We start from the raw sequence: 19,488 nt of genomic DNA on the forward strand, positions 1-19,488 counted from the left end.
TACATCAGAGAGTCTGAGTGTCTGTGTGCTCCTGTGTGTAATTACTGCTGTTAATCACCAGGACCTGTCTCTTGGTCCCAGCAATCTCACTGTCTCAGAAACAATACAGCAGATGATGTGGTATTTCTCAATGTATGCTTAAAAAAATTGTGATTTTGTTTGAAAGTACTGTCTACAAAAGGTTTTGTTGGTAAATACAGTGTTGTCTTGAGTCAACCTACCAAAGGTTTTTTATTGGCCACTTTAGTATATAAATGCCTGAAATTTGTGATGAGGGTTTTTTTGGGTTTTTTTTTTTTACAAACTCTTGTGATAACAGTGCTCTAGCAACAGGTAAGGGCATTTGTACTAAGTTCAAGGTTATTACCTGTAATTATATAACGTGCATATTACTTCAAAAGTAGGAAGCAAATGGCTAAATGTAATTATTTCACTGTGTTGTCTAATTCAGTATTTGTGTGCTGCAATCCAGACTAACCTGTTTATAGACTGTAAAAATGTGAGTTACATATGTTAAACTACATATTATTTGCTGTCCTTGCAATTAATGGGTCTCCAGTCTCTTTCAGTATATTTCTAAAACTTGGGAGCTATTGTCTTGAATAATTTTACTGCAGTTTGTAACTTCCTTTAAGAGCCTCCTACCTGTGCAATATGAACAGAGCACATGTACAATAAGATAAAGTCATTGCTGGATCCTTGGGTGACTATCTATGCAAGTTTTCTCTTTAACTTTTATTCTCAGTATACTGAGAATAGCTCCAGTGAATTAGATTTACATCAAATGCTGTGATCTTCTCATTTACCATAATGTAGAAATCAACTATTTCTACATTTCCAATGATTGCACAGCCTAAAATGGAGAGCATGGGAAAAACAGCCACTAAAAGAAAGGATTGTGGCAACAGAAGTGAAGCTAAAATGCTTATTTGTGTGATTAGTTACTGCAGATACAAACTAGCAGCGAGACATGTAATAACCTCAGCCTCACTTCAACTCTCTTGGTTTGAAGCACAACAGGACAAAGGCACACCATTCAAAAGAAATCCTACACTCAGTTTGTTACATGAGAGTCACTAGAACCTGTAAGTTAACACATTTAACAGGAGACATCTTTAAGTGTGCTGGGGGTGAGGGTTTTTTGGTTTGTTTACAGACAGTTCAGAAACTTTACAAGTCACTACAGTATGCAGAAAAAAATGTACAGGAAACACCTTAAGACTTTTTATTTAATATAACATGAAGGAGCAAGATCCCATTTCCCAGTGAAAGGTAACTATAAAATAACAAATTAAGGCTTTGAAAGAGCCTCAAGCATTATTGTGCCTTCTCATTCCCGCTGTACTTTACAGGTACTCAGTTTAGAGTTCTCTGAATTAACTGCTACACCACAAGAAAATGAAGTATCCTTTGTCCTTTAGTTCCTTGTGTCTGTAACTAGTCAGGTTTTTTCTCCTGCCACAGCAGGAATTTTTCAGTTTTAATAACTAATGTTAGCTGATGGTGGTGGGCAGTAATGAAATAGAACCGTGTATCATACAAACATACTCATTTAGATTTGAATTTAAATTATGTCTCAAAATAAGTAAACCAAATCAACTGATGAAGTAATTTCTCGATATTCTCCAAAAGCATTCTGTTACTCACTAGCTTCCTTTGGGAAACCACATCTTGTGATGGCTGTGCAGACAAATACTGCAGCTTCCAGAACAGTGCACAAAGTTAACCTGATCACCTGGTTCTGAAACTCAACTCTATTCTTTCAACCTGCCTTACACACAGCAGCTCATTCACTCTGCCTTAATGGCCTCAAGGCAAGCCCCTACCAGGGAATGCCTGGCAACCTGAATCAACCTCCTTTAGGTGAAGGTTTATTAATAGAGTCCATTCCTGGGAGACCTGTCCTTTTCCGGGCTGCAGTCTCTATTTTCCGTACCAGGTCCACGTCCCATCGACGGGTGACAAAACTAACCACAGCTCCAGGTGCCTTGCTCCCAACCCGGCCAACTCTCCCGGCTCGGTGCAGGTAGTCCTGCAGGGTGTCTGGGAAGTCATAGTTGACCACTAGCTGCACACTGCTGGTGTCCAGCCCCCGCGAGGCAAGGTCAGTGCAGACAAGGACAGACACATCACCCTTCTGGAAAGAGGCAAAGATGCCAGCTCTAGCAGCTGCCGACATCTGCCCCTGCAGCCTCAGGTGCTTGATTTTGTGGTCGTCCAGGATGTAGCCCAGCCAGTTGACGGTGCCGGCGCTGTTGCAGAAGATGAGAACGGCCCCGCCAGACGATGGGCGCTCCTTGAGCAGCTGCAGCAGTTCGGGCAGCTTGTCCCGGCCTTTGAGGCGGACAAACTTCTGCTGGACGTGAGGCGGCAGGCGGTGCAGGCTCTGGGTGCTGAGGGTGACAAACTGGCCCACGTCAGTGAACTTCGCCAGCGTTTCGCTGAGCCCCGCGGGGAAGGTGGCTCCGACCACCACCACCTGCGTCCTCTCCTCGTCGGGCCCGGCTGGCCCGGGAGCGCCGGCGGCCAGGGGCGCGTGTGCCAGGATCTCCTCCAGCAGCCCCGTGAAGGACTCGTCCATCAGCGAGTCCGCCTCGTCCAGCACCATCCAGCGCAGCCTCTCCAGGGCCAGGAAGCGCCGCCGCAGCGCCTCCCGCAGCGCGCCGGGGGTGCCCAGCAGCACGGCGGGGCCCGGCGGCGGCGCCCGCAGCTGCCTCCGCAGCCCGCCCGCGGCCCCGCCGCCCGTCAGGCCGCGCACCGCCAGCCCCGCGGGCGCGCACAGCGCCGCCGCCACCGCGCCCACCTGCGCCGCCAGCTCCCGCGACGGCAGCACCACCAGCCCGCGGGGCGCCGCCGGGCCCGCCGCCCCCGCCGGCGCTTCGGGGCGGCCGAGCAGGCGCTCCAGCAGCGGCAGCAGGTACGCCAGAGTCTTCCCGCTGCCCGTCTCGGCGGCGCACAGCGCGCTGCGGCCGCGGCGCAGGGCGGGGATGGCGAGGCGCTGCACGGCCGTGGGCCGGCCGATGGAGAGCCGCTCCAGGCCGGCCAGCAGCGCCGGCTGCAGCCCCAGCTCGGCGAAGGTCGGGCCCCGTCCCGCCTCAGCCGGCGGCGCCTGCAAGGCGGGAGCCGCCTCCTGCGAGGGCTCCAGCTGGAAGTAATCCCCGTACGCCTTCCGGTGCTTCCAGCCCGCCGACACCAGCGGCGGCTGCTCCCAGCGCCCCACCGTCTGCCAGCGGGGCTGGCTCAGCTCCGGCCGCCGGCTCCGCAGCAGCAGCTTCCCGGAGCGCGGCGCCGCCGCCTCGCCCTGCTCGCGCCGCCGGCGCTGCGCGCCCCGCTGCAGGCGCTGCCGCAGGGCCCAGGGGACGCGCACCACGGCCCCGGGGGGCTGCGGGCTCCCCGCCGCCGCCGCCGCCGCCCCGCTGCCCGCCGGCCGCCGCGGCAGCAGCAGCGGGAGCACCGGCCCGGCCCGGCCCAGCGCCATCGCGGCCCCCACGCGGGGCGGCGGCGCTGCCCGATGACGCTGAAAGCGGCGCCGGCCCCGGTTCTCCCCGCCCCGCGGAGCCGCGGCGAGCCGCGCCGGGAGGGTGAGTGCGGCGGCGGCCGCTCCCTTCGTTCGCCCTTTTCCGCTGCCGGCTGAGCGCCTTCCCCGCGCCGCCGCCGCGGGAGCAGTCGCGGCCCCGAGGGGCTGTGGCAGGGGCGGCGCGGGGCCCTCGCTCGGGAGGGAGCCGCTGCGGCGGGGAGCATCCCCGGCGCCCTCACGCTGGGCGAGCCCGCTGCCCGGCGAGCTCGTCACACCTGGCGGGCTCCGCCGCCTGTGTTTCCCAGCACAGAACTCGGGTGGGAAATGACAGTCCGTGGCAGTCCCCCTGGGCTCTCTCTTTCAGGTGATACAGCGACAGGAATGACGGTGAACACCCCGCTGTGCTTTAGAGGAAAGAAGATCCTGGCTCCAATGGTGCGGGTGGGGACACTGCCAATGCGTCTGCTTGCTCTGGACTATGGTGCCGATATCGTGTACTGTGAGGTATGGAGAAGGAGCAGATGAGGCGGTTTTATCTGATAACGTTATTATTAAGGAAAGTACAAATGGACAATTTCATTGTATGACTTGTTCTTTTTGCACATAGTTTTCCATTAAAAATGAGGAAAGAAGAATCTCTATGTCTTGAGGTGTTTCTCTGAGCCATTCTCAAGTTATGGTAAATCCGTATTTTGAGGCTGTTCAGTAACTTTAAGTAATTAAGACAAAACACCATAACAATTTCCTCAAGTTGTACTTTTGGGGGGGGTAGGTTTTGTTGTTGTTGAGGCTTTTTTGTATTTTGTTTCAGTAGAGTCAGAACTTTGAAGACTCACTTCATGTCTCATCTCGTCAGTTCTGCTGTGCCTCCATGTATTTCACTCATAGCATTGCTCTCCTTGTTACTTAAACACTTTTTTTTAAGCTGCCTGAAATTGAGGTGTGGGGTCCTTAACACAAGAACTATGTGGACCTGTTAAGAGTGCATCCATGGAGGCCACGATGTTGATCAGAGGGCTGGAGCACCTCTCGTACAAACACAGCCTGAGACAGCTGGGATTGTTCTCTCTGGAGAAGAGAAGGATCTTCTAAGGAGACTTTGCTGAGCCCTTCCTGTACTTAAAGGGGGCTTTTTAAAAAGAGGGAGAGGAACATTTTGAAAGGACAGATAGTGATAGGATGTGGGGGAACTGTTTTAAACTGAAGAGAGTCGAGCTTTAGATTAGATACTAGTAAGAAGTTCTTTAACCAAAGTGTGCTGAGGTACTGAGACAGGTTTCTCAGAGAAGTTGGTCTCTCCAAATAATTACTTAATAAAATGGGCAACTGTTTGGAGCTGATTGGTTGAAACAATTCAACTCGCTGAGATTTTTTTATTCTTTCTACTCAGGAGCTGATTGACATAAAGATGCTGCAGTGTAAAAGGGTTATAAATGGTAAGTATGGCATTTATTTTGATAATGACTGTGAGAAGTCTCTTTTCTAGTTAAGAGTAATTATTTCTCTGAAGAATTTTTCTGGTGATTATAGGGATGTATCAGTACATACAATCTCACTGAATTGTGTCTAGGGGTTTCCAGTAAGCTTCTGAAGTGCTACCTTAGACTTGTCTGCTACTCTATAGTTTCAAACTTTCAGTTTGTTTGGACTGCAGTTTCCAATCATGTGTCTTTTTAAATGTTAGCTGTTTGTGACATGATAATATAAACACCTTTTAGTCTACTGCAATAAGGAAGCAACACATACAAGACCTCACTATTTATCATTCATTTATTAACTTGAAGTCCATGGGCTGGACTTGCAATAACATGATTGTCACTGCAAGCTCTTAAAAAGGTATCTTTGAGACTTGGCCCTGCTTTAGTGGCATAGAAACAGTTGTTTGCAGTGTCCCCTCTGGGAAACAGGAATTCACTACAAATCTCCTCTCCCTTCCTACCCCTTCCCAAAAATAGTATTATTCATTCTGGCTGAGTCATCACTGGGCTTTGATACTTTTCAAAGAACATCAAATGACATTGATGGCATTTCATTTATGACATGGTCATATGACTTTTAAAAAATTTTTACATTTGTACAGAATTTCTGTCTGTTTCTCATTTCATACAGAAGTACTTGAAACAGTGGACTTTGTTGCACCTAATGACAGAGTTGTTTTCAGAACTTGTGAAAGGGAGCGAGAACGTGTTGTCTTCCAAATGGTAAGACCCCAGATACTCTTCTAACAACATAGTTAAATGAAGTGGTTTCACACCAAAGGTGCTGCAGAATTTCTGAGCTGTTGGTACAAATCAAGATTCTACATTTTAAGCTCTCCTTAGAGCTGTTTTCAGAAAAGGTGATCAAGATAATCACTGTGCTCTCCAGCAGCTTGGTTTTGTAAGAAGTATCTTACATATATTTCTGAACTTATGAGTATGGAAAATAAATTGTGCTGATGTCTGATCACACACTGAAGTTTTGCACTGTCCTGTAAACAGTCTCACTGGAAAGTCTGAAAGAAGCTTCATTGTTTAGTACAGATAATGTGTGCATTGGCATTGCACAAATGAATTAAAGATTCTCTCTGCTGAAGAGAAAAAGACAGTAATTTGCTCTTAGAGACTACTCTGTAGGACAAGAGATGTTGGGCTTGGAGGGAGGGGGAAGCATGAGTGGACTGTATTAGACACTGAAAAGACCTTTTCCGGTGGTAATGTGGCCCTGAAATAAGTTGCTTGTAGAGTCTAGAATTGTTATATGTTGAGCTTCTTAAGAACATTAAAATAGATATCTGTTGCTGAGGGGCTAAGAACATTTCATATGGCTGTAGGTGAAGAGGGCAGACCGACCTCTTTGGATCCTTTTTTGTATCACCTTTTATCATCCAGTGGCTGACTCCAATATGTGCTATAGGTAAATGTTTTAAGTATCCAGTGTGCCTCTGAGTGGGTCTCTGTGCTAAATGTTCAGAACAAATATAGTTATACACGTGTGCAAGTAAGCATCTTGGCTTTTGATAATTTGATGATATTTTGTATTTACAAACCCTCTTCTTTTACCAACAGGGTTCAGCAGATGCTGAAAGAGCCCTGGCAGTAGCTAAGCTTGTGTAAGTCATCTTTTCTCACCCCCTTCCCACCATGGGTTTGTCTGGGATTTTGTGTACAGAGTAATTATTGTAGAAGACAGTTTTTTATGCTTGAGAGCATCAAGGTAGCTCTTGATAGAACCAGGAAAAGTTCAGCTGCGTAAATTCTGTGCTGGGATGGCTTCTTGCTAGTGCAAATGTGTCCTTGATCTCTCCAGTATGAATTTTCCTGGATATTGCACAGCTGCAAGACCAATATATCTGAAAGTGTCCGTTACTGTTTGTGGTTTAAAGCCTCCAGTAATGCATTGTGCAGAAAGAAAAAGTGTCTCTTAAAAAAATGGTTTTAAGCCTCTATTTAAATAGATGGAAGTTTCAATAAGACTTACTGTAGTGATGAATTTAGTGGTGGATATACTTTATATAGGATTAAGTATATAGAAGGTATTTAAGATGAGTATTTGTAGCTTCTGCACAGCACTGGTTATTGAAACCTTTGAACAATCTGATCTTCAGACCATCATTAAAATTCGTATATTTGACTTAAATAAGGGAGAAGCTAAAAATTCAAAAGTTCAAATTAAGTTTTCATTTAAGTCTCAGTGATGATGGAACAAATTACTTGGAAAGATATTGCTTTCTTTTTCTAATATACTAAAAACAATTTCCATCTCTTTCAGAGAGAGTGATGTGGCTGGTATTGATATCAACATGGGATGCCCAAAAGAATATTCTACTAAGGCAAGTGGAATTTGATTACCCTTAAATGAGCCTTTGCTGTCTTGAAGGTATGGATTGTGGAATTCATGGTCTGGTTTTCAAATTAAAGCAGTAAAATTTTGCTGAAGAGAGAAATTAAATTTAATTGTTTGTAGTAAACAGAACACTCTAAAAGGTGTCATGGCCCTAATACAGTAAAATAACATAGGCTGTTAGAAAATTAAATTCTTAAAGGCTAGATCAAATGAAGTGTTTAGGGCTTTTTAATATTCTTCTGAAGTCATTAATTTGTTGGTTGAGTGGAATAAATTCTGTCTAGCCTTAATAAAAGTTGAAATCCCAATTTGTCATCTGAGCAAATAGATGGCAAAAAACTGTCACAACTTAGTAAAGTTGAATTCAGTTATTTGCCAGTTTTAAGTGGGAGGACAATAGATCACTTAAAACCTGTTTTGTTTGTTTGTTTTGTAATAAAGCATATGAAGTTCTATATTAGTCCTGTATATGGGATTAGAACAGAGCATTCAACAGAGCATTGTTAGGACTGTTAAGCCACTTGGTGTGGAGATAAAGGATCAATAAATTGAACCATGACACTCCATTTTGATTTCAAATGCATCACAGAACCATAATTATGAACAAAACACCAAAATATCCATCTTGTACTATGGTGAAAGATCAGGAGTACAACTGCTGGTCAATGGTTATTCTCCAACAATAGTTCTGGGTCAAAAATATTTGTACAAAAAAGTTGTTGGACTCTGCATCTGTGTATGCAGATGAAACAGTGTGTGAAGAACAGCTAAAATATTAAATTGTTCATAAATATGTTATAGATGAAAAACAGGAAAATTATGATTGTTTGCTAAAAATAGCTTTTTGAAATCCTATCTGCTCCCTAAAGTGATGAGAGCAAGTTGATGCCCTGAATTACTGCTTAATTACTATGATACAAGTCTAAGAAATGTAGCACCAAGGTGTTCAGTAATGCTCCTGTATTTTAAATTTTGCCAGTTTTTCCTGAATACAACGTTGTGGTCTGCTATTAGGCAAAACAATTGAGTTGAAAAATGTGTTTGCCATGTGGGTAACAGCTTCTGTGTGTTTTGCCAGGGAGGTATGGGAGCAGCACTGCTGTCTGATCCTGACAAAATAGAGTCTGTAAGTATCACCTGGTGGGGTTGGAGATGCCTTGGGAGGAATTGTGCTCTGTGCTCTACTGGCAGCAGGAATGAGTTGCATAGACAACAAATTCATGATCAGTTGAGTGGACTACTCAGTTTAGGGCAGTGAAGTTAAGGTTATAGAGAAATAGTCCTGATTTGGTTCTCCTTGCCATTATCTGGACTATAAAACTGTTACTTTTGGGGTTTTTTTCAATTTAAAAACTTTCAGTGTGGTGCAGTATTTGTGTGTTTTATGTGTCTATGCATGTAATTTGAAATCAGAGTTCACTGGTCACGCCATATTAAAAGCAGTGTTGAAACTCCAGCAGCAGTTAATTTCTCTCTAAAAATCCATTTCAAATCAACAAAGAAGTGGCAGTAAAAGTGTCATAGACTAGAAGTAGGCTTGTGTATGTATTGGATAAAATTGTATATTCAGTTACAGATTGTATATTTCTGTCTAAGAATCTGTAAGATTCTTTATAGAGGAATAGTAAACAGTGTTACATTATTCTAATTTATTTTCAAGAGAGAAAGAACAAAAGTTTTAGTAAAGCCACTGTTGTGATCAGATTTTGTCTTGTCTTTTTCTTTTCAGATATTGACCACCCTTGTTAAAGGAATTTGTAAACCAGTAACCTGCAAAATCCGCATTTTGCCCTCAGTAAGAGCATAAATTGTTGTGCTGAAGTGTTCAGCTGTTATTGTTCTGATTTACTATCAGAATATATGTTCTAGTGAAACAGCACTTGGAACTTACAGTTTCTTACAGTTTGGGATGCTGTCCCAGCCTAAATCTGACCTGCAGGTGCACTGAGACTGTGACTGTGGGCTTGTCAGTTTCTGATAGGAAAGGGCACAGAGGCTTTTATCCTCTCAATTTCTCAACGGAGTCAGTTTTTTATGTCATAGGGGTACAAAAGGGTGTAGGACAGTTCCCCTTGAGCAGCCAGGAGGTGCTGTTAGTTCCTGCTTTTCACATGGGGTAGCCAATAGATGATTGTTTTCTGTTCTTTCAGACTAATTTTTCTTCCATACTGTTTTCCTGTTCATGCAGTTAGAACAGCCAATGAAGTTACAGGGTCTTTTTCAGGATCTTTTTACAGACTTTTTTTACAGCTAATGTAGATTCCTTAGTGCCTTTTTTTTTCACATCTCTACATATTTTAAACCTTTAAGAGATTATGTGCCTTCTCCTTTAAAGACTGATTATTTAGCAATTGAGTATTTAATTACTTCCTAGGTACTATGATTGCATATAAACAAATATTTCAGTAGATGGATGAACTGTACCTGAAGCAGCTTTGTTCAGAAATCATTTATGTGTTGGGATAAACAAATGTAGCTTGTGTGAAAAGAATCAGTAACCCAGTCTTAAGATCATTTTGGTTCTGAAGTATTAAATTAGAGAACTTTTTGTTTCAAGCTGGTTTTGCATTAATGTCATCCATCAGAGCAGCAGGTGAGCTTCTGTCTCTGCATCCCTGCCAGCTGGGACATGTTGCAGTTTTCAGACTGAATCTGGTATGTTTGGGATGAGCCACAGATATTCCTCCAGTTTTTGAAAGCAAAATTTGCCTTTTTTTCATTCTCCCTTTCCCTAAAGATGCATAAGACAGGCTAGTGCAGCAGTGTGTCAATTTTATTTCTGCTTTTTAAGAGCATTTTACCTTTTTGAAGATATACTAGGCCTTTTGATTTACTGGGCATGTATGAATATCCTTAGAATTTTTAGATGCTGGTTAATGTCTTTAAGACACTTCTGAGGGGAATATTTACAGTTGTGTGATTGCATGTTAGGTTGATTTCAGAAGGCATCCTCTTACTGAAAAGCATTTTAATTACAATTTACAGAGTAGTCATTAGAGAGGACTTGCTAATCAAATGTTCCAGTCATTTTCAATTGACAATCTGAAAACCTTTGGAAAATATTCTCCTGCTACAGAGTATTATATTACCTGGTTTGAGAAAGTTTGTAATCTGTAAGTTCATGGAAACATTGAAAATGGATTTTTTTTTTTTGCCATAGCATGTAGTTCTTTAATTGAAGTATATATTAATTGGTTGTACATGTTATGTTATTGATGAAAGACAGGGATCACATCCCTCTTGATCAAAGAAGACTTCCAGCATTTGTTTGTACAATGGTCACATGATAGTTATTCCTTTTGCTTTGAATTAAAATCATGTCAGACTGTCTTATCCCTCAGGTGGAGGATACTGTGAATCTGGTGAAGAGAATAGAGAAAACTGGCATTGCTGCCATTGCAGTCCATGGAAGGTAAATTGATTTTAGGCAAGAAAGACTTAGATTTTTTTAGTTTGTTGATGACTGTACCACAGTATGATATGACTGATACAAGTATACTCTATACTCTAAATGTAATATGTAGTTCTGATTTCAACTGTTAACTGAATTGGTGTTCTAAGAAATCAAGTCAGTAATTAAGGAATTAAACCGCTTGCTGCTCTTTTCCTAAATATTTTTTTCTCAAGGACCAAATAAAGCTAAAATTATCTTGCATACTTTGTATTTTAAAAAAATTAATATATAAAATAAAAAAACTGAAACAAGTATATCCCAATAATCCTTATGTCATGTCTGCTGTGGTTTAGAGATCTATAAATTCCACAGGAAATCTTTGGTCTTGTCTTTTTTTTTTTGTTTGTTGGAAAGGAAGAAGGAGGAGAGGCCTCAGCACCCTGTCCACTGTGATGTTATCAAGGCCATATCTGAAGCTGTCTCCATTCCAGTAATAGCAAAGTAAGTTGGACTAATTAGCTCATTATGGTCAGATGCCTGTACTTAAGATTTCCAAGTGCAGGAAAAAGAACTGTGATTAATTATATTAGTGTTGTTAATTTTTAGTGGAGGATCTCATGACTTCATTAAGGAATATGCAGACATTGAGACCTTCCAGAAAGCAACAGCTGCCTCATCAGTCATGATTGCTCGTGCTGCCATGTGGAACCCCTCTGTCTTCAGAAAAGAGGGGTTTTGCCCCTTGAAGGATGTCATGCAAGATTACATCAAATATGTATGTTTTTATGAAGATCTTACTTGTAATTCACATTGTTTAGAATTGTCAATCCAAATCCTACTGCAGTTCTTAACTCCTCTTCATTTCAAAGACTTGGTTCTGGGGATATTTTAACATAGTGCATGTTACATGATCCTTGCGAATTAATCCCTGCTTCCTCTGTTTGATTTTGTTCAGAAACAAAAAGGTTCAGAAATCTCTATTCAGAAAACATGCTTTTTAGCCCAGTTTCTTGGGAACAGTTATGAGGTTTGCCAAGCTATCTAAAAATGTAAAGAAATATAAAAATATGTAGTCCAACTCTTTCGAAGTCACAGTTGTACAATTTGAGCAGATTATTCTATACCGTATACAATATTGAATTTACAACATTGAACAGAAAGGTGAAGGACTATTAAAAAATCAGTTGCTCCTGGAGTCCCTTTTAGAAATTAGTTACTTTTCACAAATCCTGTCAAGAAGTATTCACAGTAGAGAAGCAAAGGGAATGATATGCCAATAAAGTAATGCTGTATAATTGTAGTACTGTAGCTAAGTCATCTAATATATAAAGTTTTATCCATTATTCAAAGGACAAAATTTTAATGACGTAATAGGAAATTAGTCAGAAATCTGTAACTTTGATCATGTCATCAATTCAAATTATTTTTTCCTAATTTAAGCTTGCTATTAACGAGTTGCTTACTAAAATATCAGTGCATTTCTAGTCAATGATGTAAACAGGTCAACTCTTTCTTCAGAAGTATATGAGTCAGTTGAACTTTAGTTGGTGAAGTCATGCCAAAATAATCCAATTATAGTCACGTTCATGGGTAGTGTTGAAGATGTTACTGAGGAAACTGCACTGTGGTTTGCCTTTCAAAAATGATTGTGGAAGCCATCAAGACCATATGTCTGTACTGCAACATGTGCACTATAGAAGATAAATTCGTTTGGTGTGTTTTGTAATTCTCTCTCTTTCCATTAGGCAGTGAGGTATGACAATCACTACACCAACACTAAATACTGCTTGTGTCAGATGTTGAGAGAACAGTTGGAAACTACTCAGGGTAAGAAGCTGCACGCTGCACAGTCCACACAGGAGATCTGGTAAGCATGGACTTCAGAAAAGGAGTTGTACTCTGTCAAACTTGCACACCACTTCTCTGTCTAACACTGCCTGGCATTTCACACTGTCAGGAGAAGTTGCAAAAACCCCAAAAATAACCCCAAAAATCCAGATGGAGGTATGAAATAACAGAGTAAACTTTTCCAGGTTTCCTGCATGCTCAGATGTTAAATCTTTATTCCTAAAACTCTCTATATTCAGCACACTAATTTGAGTGGTGCTTCACTGAGTAACAAGCATTTATCAATATTTGCATGAAGTGATTAAGAAAAATTTCAACTTGTCTGAAATTTTGTGGAACTTGTCTTCTTCCAATGATGCTTATTTGACTTAGCTTTCCCCCTTGCATATGAGGTTTTTAATGTTACTGGAATATTTATAACATATTTGTTTTAAAATGAACACTTAGAAACTCGGAAACTTGTATCAGGATTATCCGGTTGTATGGTACTTAAATGTAATTTTTTGTGCTGCTTTTCATTCCTGTAATATCCTAAATGAATTATGGCAATCTTTTTGAGGAAATATAGTAAGTAGCTTTAAAGAATCTTGTCATCCTGCACATCAGAAACAGACTGGATGATATTTCTCAATTGCAGAGACAGAAATGAAAAAACAAAAATTTTGAGAGAAACCATAAAATAGGCAGATGAATAAAGAATTTACACAGGATTAGGGGAATTCAGGTTTGGATACATCTCAAACTGAACAAAATAAAGCTCTAAGCTTGCATGTGTCATATCCATATTGTGTGTTATAATTATCCTTCTGATAGAAGGGAGGGGAGGAGTCTCCTTGTTTTTTATAAAATGAACAGTCTGAAATTGTTTTATATCTGATGTGTATGAAAATGGATGGAAATGTTGAAAGCTTGAATTATTTTGAAAAAGAATGTATTGGTTTCTAGCAAACCCTAATCAGCATTCTGTTCATGTTCAAAATGAATGGAAATGCCTGCAATCCATTTGCCATTTTATTGCCTTTTACCAATTTTGGCATTCTAAAATAATTCTGTCCATGACTGTTACTTTACAGTATAATGAAGGGAATTTGTATTGCATATATAAAGGGAGCTAGAGTTCATTATTCTTAAAGGAGCAGGGGAATTCATGAACAACATTTAAACTTTGCAAGTTACTTTTCACTTTGGCAACTTAAAGACCTTAACAAGTTTAACTATGCTAACAGACTATCTATTTTGATTATAGAGTTTGAGTTTAGGAAAAAAGATAAAGTGTAGATTGGAACTCAGACCTTCTGCAGCTTCAATAAAGTATTAGCCCAGAGGGTGGTGGTGTTTTCTGCTGCATGAATAGCAATGCATAGCATGTAAAATAAATACTGTAAAGTAACAATTTTACACAGGTAATTAGAGGTGTCGCAGTTCATACACGTAAACACTGGATAGAGATCTGGTGTAAAACTGTGGGGTTTATATGCTATGCCTAACAATACCAAACTGGTTTTGTACATGTGATGCAATATCAACTTCAAAATGGGCTAAAGCAATGTGTGTGCAGGAGAGGGGACAGAGCCGTTTGAAAATGTATGAAACTGCTTTCTGCCAGCAAACCTGGTCTTTTAACCCCTGTTCTGAACAACCTGTTTCGTGTCTCCAGATAACTGAGGGACATTTAGGTTTTTTAAATGCACCAGTTTATCTTCAGACAATAATAGTGCATAATTTTGCTGTCTCCTGGTGGTGAAGATGGGTTACAGCCATTTGAGCTTTAACCTCAGTGCTTAGTGCAAGAGAGCAGCCTGCTGCTCTTCCCACAAAACGTTTGCATAGCAGTATGTAATATGCTTCCCTTAGAAGCATAAGTTAGTATTGTGCAGCTTCTATTCTTTTTTGCTTGGAGCATTGGAGATGGCTTTGTGGGAAGAATTCATTTTGTCATTGAATAGCCCCTTATCAACCAGCATCCTCATAACAGAAAGCAATATTTCTTTTATTCTGCAGGTTTTATTGTTGTTAGCGTCTGCAGAAAATTGATAGTCTCAGTTTTTCAAAGTAGATCCAGTCTGCCATGAATTTGAAATTTAAAAGGGTTTGAGGCTTTTGCCTTTGACTAAAATTCTGGTTGCTTCTTCTCTTTATTTGGGCTTGTGAATAATACTCTGAAGTCAAAATCAGAGATTTTGAGAGGTTTGGATGCTGTAGTGTTTATTGCTTATATTATTTTTAATCACTAACATTAGAAGATTCTTTTTCCTGCGTTTTGCTCATATTGCCCTTGTGGAGCTGATGCACTAGAAGTCACTCTGAGATGTTTGTTTGGCTGATTCATCCAACTGCAAGTTATTAATGAGATAATAACTTGGACATTGCAGATTCTGCCTTCACTTCCAGGCTACAAATTGTATATGTTGTGCTGGAAATTAGAACATCATTTTCCTCCTTGTAGGTCAACAATGTCTGGTAAGAATTGAAAGAGAAACAATGTGCAGAATATAGCCATGCTTCCACTTCATTCTCTGTACTCTTAACATATACTGTAAACACAATTGATTTCTACATTTTCTTTCTCTGTCATAATGTGATACAAAAATTTATAAACTGATATCTAATATAAAGGAATTCTGTTTGAATAGTGAAGCCTTTGAAATGAGTGACTTCTATGAGGAAACCACAGCTATTTTTGAAGCAAAGAAAACATCTTTAGAAACCAAGACGCAAGATGAAGATGACCAAATGGAAGATCCAGATGTAATAAAAATGGCTGTTAGATTTGACAAGTAAGCATGCAAATCAAGTTTTTCACTATCTGACATCTCTGAATAATAATTGTGAGGTTCACAGTGTCTTAACAGTTGTTTGAAAATGGTGATTTGCAATACAGCACTTACTGAATGAATTCTTATGAAGTAGTAAGTGACCATCATTGCATAATCACCACTTTTCCTGTGCCATTTGGATATTGTAGGATATTCTTTAGTTCCAAGTTTCCTGAAACTGCATAATCCTTCACTTAACTTCTTCACTGTTGCAAGTGCTGAGTGCTCTAAAAAAATTTTAAAAATAACATCTCTAGGTAGAAAAGTGTATTACAAAGATCTAGAGTTCAGTTATTTTTAGTGAAACTTGACAAAAACATAATTTTTCTATAAGAAGTCCTGAACAAATGTCTTAATACTCTTCTAAGCAAAGAACTTGCTCATCTGAAGTCTTCTAAATGTGTTCCACTCATAAGCTATTCCTTGAAAATAAATTCATGGAGTTGAATTCTATTTTATACAATTTTAATTATAATCTCTGAAGCCTATAGCCTATAGCTGTTACTTTCCATGTTACATTTGTGTTTGCTGGTTTTGCTAATAGGCCTATCAAACAGCTCAAGAAGACAGTGATATGTAAAATCCTCCACAAATGCAGTCATAATGCTTTAATATTTACGGGATATATAGGACTCCTCAAGAACTGAATACAGATTTTTTTAAATGTTCTTTTTCTGCCATATGTGAGGGTCTGCAATTCTTTGTCAATAACTGAATAAATTCCTATAATTTCTACCCTTTTTTCATTTGATTACTGCTTTGTAACAGAAGCGGCTTCTCCTTTTTTAGTGTTTAATTGGTGCAGTACCAAACTGTATCTCTCTTCTGTGTCACATATTTAATTAGAAACTCCTTTCTGGTATCTCTTCTCTAGCTGTATTACTACAGAATGTAAATGCTTGGGAAAACTTTAGATTTTATTTTAGATGTCTTTCCACACCTATTGCTTGAGTTATCTAATGAAGAAGAAGAATCTTTTTCATCATTTGAGCTGTAAAATTAACTTCAAATAACTGGTAGAAGTAACACAATAAGCAGCACTGTCTTTTTAAAGTGGAACTTTGTGCGCAGTTGTTGACCACAAATTTTTCTGTCTAGGCGAGAATATCCACCACAAATCACTCCAAAAATGTATCTTCTGGAATGGTGTAGGAAAGAAAAGCATCCTCAGCCTGTTTATGAAACTGTGAGTCAATGAAAAATCCTTTCATACCTCTTCCTCTGCCTTGTATATGAAATTAAGAATTTTAGAACTCAAGGTAGTGAGAAATTCTGCTTCCCAGTCTGGTGTAGCTCTTTCAGAAAGCAGCTGCAGAAATGGTAATGCACACAGGTATGACAACAGTAGCTTATTGTATTAGAAAATAAAAAATCCAAAATCAGACCTTCAGTCTGCTTTTGATTCATTTGTGAAAGAAGTTGCTGTAACTTCTCTATCTTTTACTCCTTCTGTGAAGTAAAGAATTAAGTGTTGGAATGTTTTCTCTGTTGTTGCACACTGTTACGGATAGGAACTGTATGGGACAGGAGCACCTGTTTGGTTACGGGAGGAGATTATTTGATTACTTTTTGTTTTTTGTAGAGCAAAAATATTTGTAGCTTGGACAATTTCTTAATTTTTTAATGTTGAATATGTGTGGTGAAATGTGTGGTGTGCATTAGAGTAATTTTAAAGTTATGTTACTCGTTATTCTTGTCTTTATACCTATGAAGGAATGTTGATGATGTTGTTTCTTCTCTGAATGACATGAGTGGTTTTTGACAGCCCCTTCCCTTTTAATTCTTTTTTCTACAGGTTCAAAGACCACTGGATAGATTATTCTGTTCAGTTGTGACAGTAGCTGAGCAAAAATATCGATCAACTCTGTGGTAAGCCATCCTTAATGGATTTTTCAGCTGGATTTTTGTTTCTGAAATGTTGCTTAAAAACTTGCATTAAGGGATATTCCAATTTATTCCAGTTGGCTTTGATAAAGGTCAACTAAAAGCTACCTCCTAAAGCTACCTCTAGGAGAGAGAAAGGATTAAAATCTTCTGAGAATTGAATGTTACAAGAGGAAGTAAGCACTGGCATAATCAAGTAAACAGTAACAGGTTTTAATTAACTTTTTGTTAGTCCACAAGTTGTATTGGAAGGGGAGCAAATAGGTGACCCAGTTCCATTCTGTATGTGATGAGTTCAGAAAGAAGCCAAGGCGAGGCAGAGGGGAATGTTGGAGGAGGTTGGAATATCTTCAGCCACTGCAGCAGATCCATCCCAACAAGAAGTCAGGACTAAGTGTCTATATTCAGTGAAACAGAGGACGGTGCACTGAGTTCTTGGGGATTACAGTTAATTAGCAGCTACATTCAGAGCTGCTCCAAAGTTTCATGATGGTATTTTATACAATCATCTATTAATACTGGAGTTGATTTGAGACATTTGCACCTCAAGTGATCTTGATTTAACTGCAAAGCTAGAGCTCAGCATTGAACATCTTAAACAGGACAAGTGCACACAACTGCTTTGCAGCCTTCCTGTTCAGAGGCTTTAGTTATGCTCAGCTGATAGGAAATTTTGACTGGAAAAGGCTTTCAAATACTGACTTCCACAAATGTGTGATGAGCAGTCTTTCTCAGAAATGACAGAATTTTTATTATTATGGAACAGTTCCTGCATTTGTCAGCATCAATGAACTTGTACGTCTGCCAGAGATGTACTTACGCCTGAGCTTCTTTCAAGAAAAGTGATCCTTCATAACTCAGTTTTGTTTAGTGATCAGATTTGTAAAAGTTACCTTCCTGAGGACTGTATGGGCCAAACACACATTGGCTGTGTACCTTTGAAATGGAGAGTGTCCAAGAGACAAGACCTGATAGAGACAGATTTTCTAGGAATATTGCATCAGGAGTGATGCATCAATGCTTGACACCTAGCAAGATTGAAATAATTTCTGGAACTGACCTGTTTTGTTCCTCTGCTGTGAGATGACTACAAGTGCTGTTTGTTTCATGATGTTGCATCAGAGACAGGAAATTGTCTCTTGGCAGTGTAGAGACCTCAGTTTCTACTTTTACATGTGCTCTGTGTGCTTGCTCTCCAGGGACAAGTCCAAGAAACTGGCAGAACAGGCTGCAGCTATTGTCTGTCTGAGAACACTGGGTGTCCCAGAGGGAAAACTCTGTGAGGGAGAAAATCACCTGATGAACAAACGCAAGAGGGGGGACCAGGAGTGCTTGATTAGCAGAGACCATGGAGAGGATCTTGCCGAGCCTTCCCATAAAAAAGCCAATTTTATTGAAGAAACTTCTGACATGAATGTGCCGAAGATGCCACGATAGCATGGAATTAATGGAAATTAGAGATTTCATGTCTATGCAGCTACAAATGAGCTCCTGTTTGTATATCTTGCTGTTCACATTTCATTTGGATTCTCTCAGAGACATAAATTTCCCAGTTGTGCAAAATGCCACTGAGATGTTTACTGTTCACCATTCACTGTCCCTATGGTGCCTTTCAGATGATAATTAGGAACTTGATTTTAAAAAACATGGAAAAGGTAATCCCAATAATAAACTTTTTTAAAATAACAGGTATTTTCAAAGCAATTTTGTCATTGGTTTCATTACTTGTTTTTTTAATTTTTAATAAGTCTACAGTGTACTGGTAAGAGATGTATTAATACATCATCCACCAAGGAATGGAGCTGTGTATTGGAACTGCGCAGTTAATCATAAAAATCAATGTAGGAAAATAATTAATAGCAAAGTAGACATGGTTGTGTCAACTGAGTTTTATGCACGTTTTGCAAGCTTAGTTTACACTGTTCATGTATCAAGAAAAGGTTTTTTTTACAGAAAGAAGGATTTAAAAATTGTAAGAAAAGCATTAAAATAACATTCTTCTATGATAACTTCTAGGTTTTTTACCTTCAGAAATATGGCAGTAGAATTAATTGTCCCTTCCTGGTCATAGGTGTTAACAATTGTGTCTTTCCAGTAAGGCAGTGGAGCCAAACCTAGTAGCACTGACTTCGTTGAATCAAGATCCTTTGAGATTTTGTCTTTTGAACTTGAAAGTCCTTGTAAATGTCTACAAGTAGATTACT

General features: G+C 40.2%; 2 protein-coding genes across 2 annotated transcripts; one reads left to right on the forward strand and one right to left on the reverse strand.

Moving 5' to 3' along the window:
- Positions 1–1,211: 1,211 nt before the first annotated feature.
- DDX28 (DEAD-box helicase 28) lies at positions 1,212–3,493 on the reverse strand. Its single transcript, XM_021555045.3, has one exon. The coding sequence runs from the start codon at positions 3,476–3,478 to the stop codon at positions 1,850–1,852; it is 1,629 nt and encodes a 542-aa protein (XP_021410720.3). The 5' UTR covers positions 3,479–3,493; the 3' UTR covers positions 1,212–1,849.
- Positions 3,494–3,881: 388 nt separating this feature from the next.
- DUS2 (dihydrouridine synthase 2) lies at positions 3,882–18,988 on the forward strand. The gene is made up of 15 exons (XM_021555013.2): positions 3,882–4,021; positions 4,908–4,953; positions 5,627–5,718; positions 6,565–6,608; positions 7,268–7,328; positions 8,421–8,468; positions 9,072–9,137; positions 10,684–10,754; positions 11,151–11,237; positions 11,343–11,511; positions 12,482–12,603; positions 15,218–15,361; positions 16,499–16,586; positions 17,196–17,269; positions 18,484–18,988. The coding sequence occupies exons 1-15, from the start codon at positions 3,899–3,901 to the stop codon at positions 18,719–18,721; spliced, it is 1,473 nt and encodes a 490-aa protein (XP_021410688.1). The 5' UTR covers positions 3,882–3,898; the 3' UTR covers positions 18,722–18,988.
- Positions 18,989–19,488: the final 500 nt, after the last annotated feature.

This window comes from Lonchura striata, chromosome 13, assembly GCF_046129695.1.
Source record: "Lonchura striata isolate bLonStr1 chromosome 13, bLonStr1.mat, whole genome shotgun sequence".
Classification (NCBI taxonomy): Eukaryota; Metazoa; Chordata; class Aves; order Passeriformes; family Estrildidae; genus Lonchura; species Lonchura striata.

Excerpts from the sequence above, each read along its gene's own strand:
- DDX28 (XM_021555045.3), bottom strand. The coding sequence starts at position 3,478 with ATGGCGCTGGGCCGGGCCGGGCCGGTGCTCCCGCTGCTGCTGCCGCGG.
- DUS2 (XM_021555013.2), top strand. The coding sequence starts at position 3,899 with ATGACGGTGAACACCCCGCTGTGCTTTAGAGGAAAGAAGATCCTGGCT. Across the intron at positions 4,022-4,907 it reads CCGATATCGTGTACTGTGAG|GAGCTGATTGACATAAAGAT; the intron begins GTATGGAGAAGG and ends CTTTCTACTCAG. Across the intron at positions 10,755-11,150 it reads GCCATTGCAGTCCATGGAAG|GAAGAAGGAGGAGAGGCCTC; the intron begins GTAAATTGATTT and ends TTTGTTGGAAAG.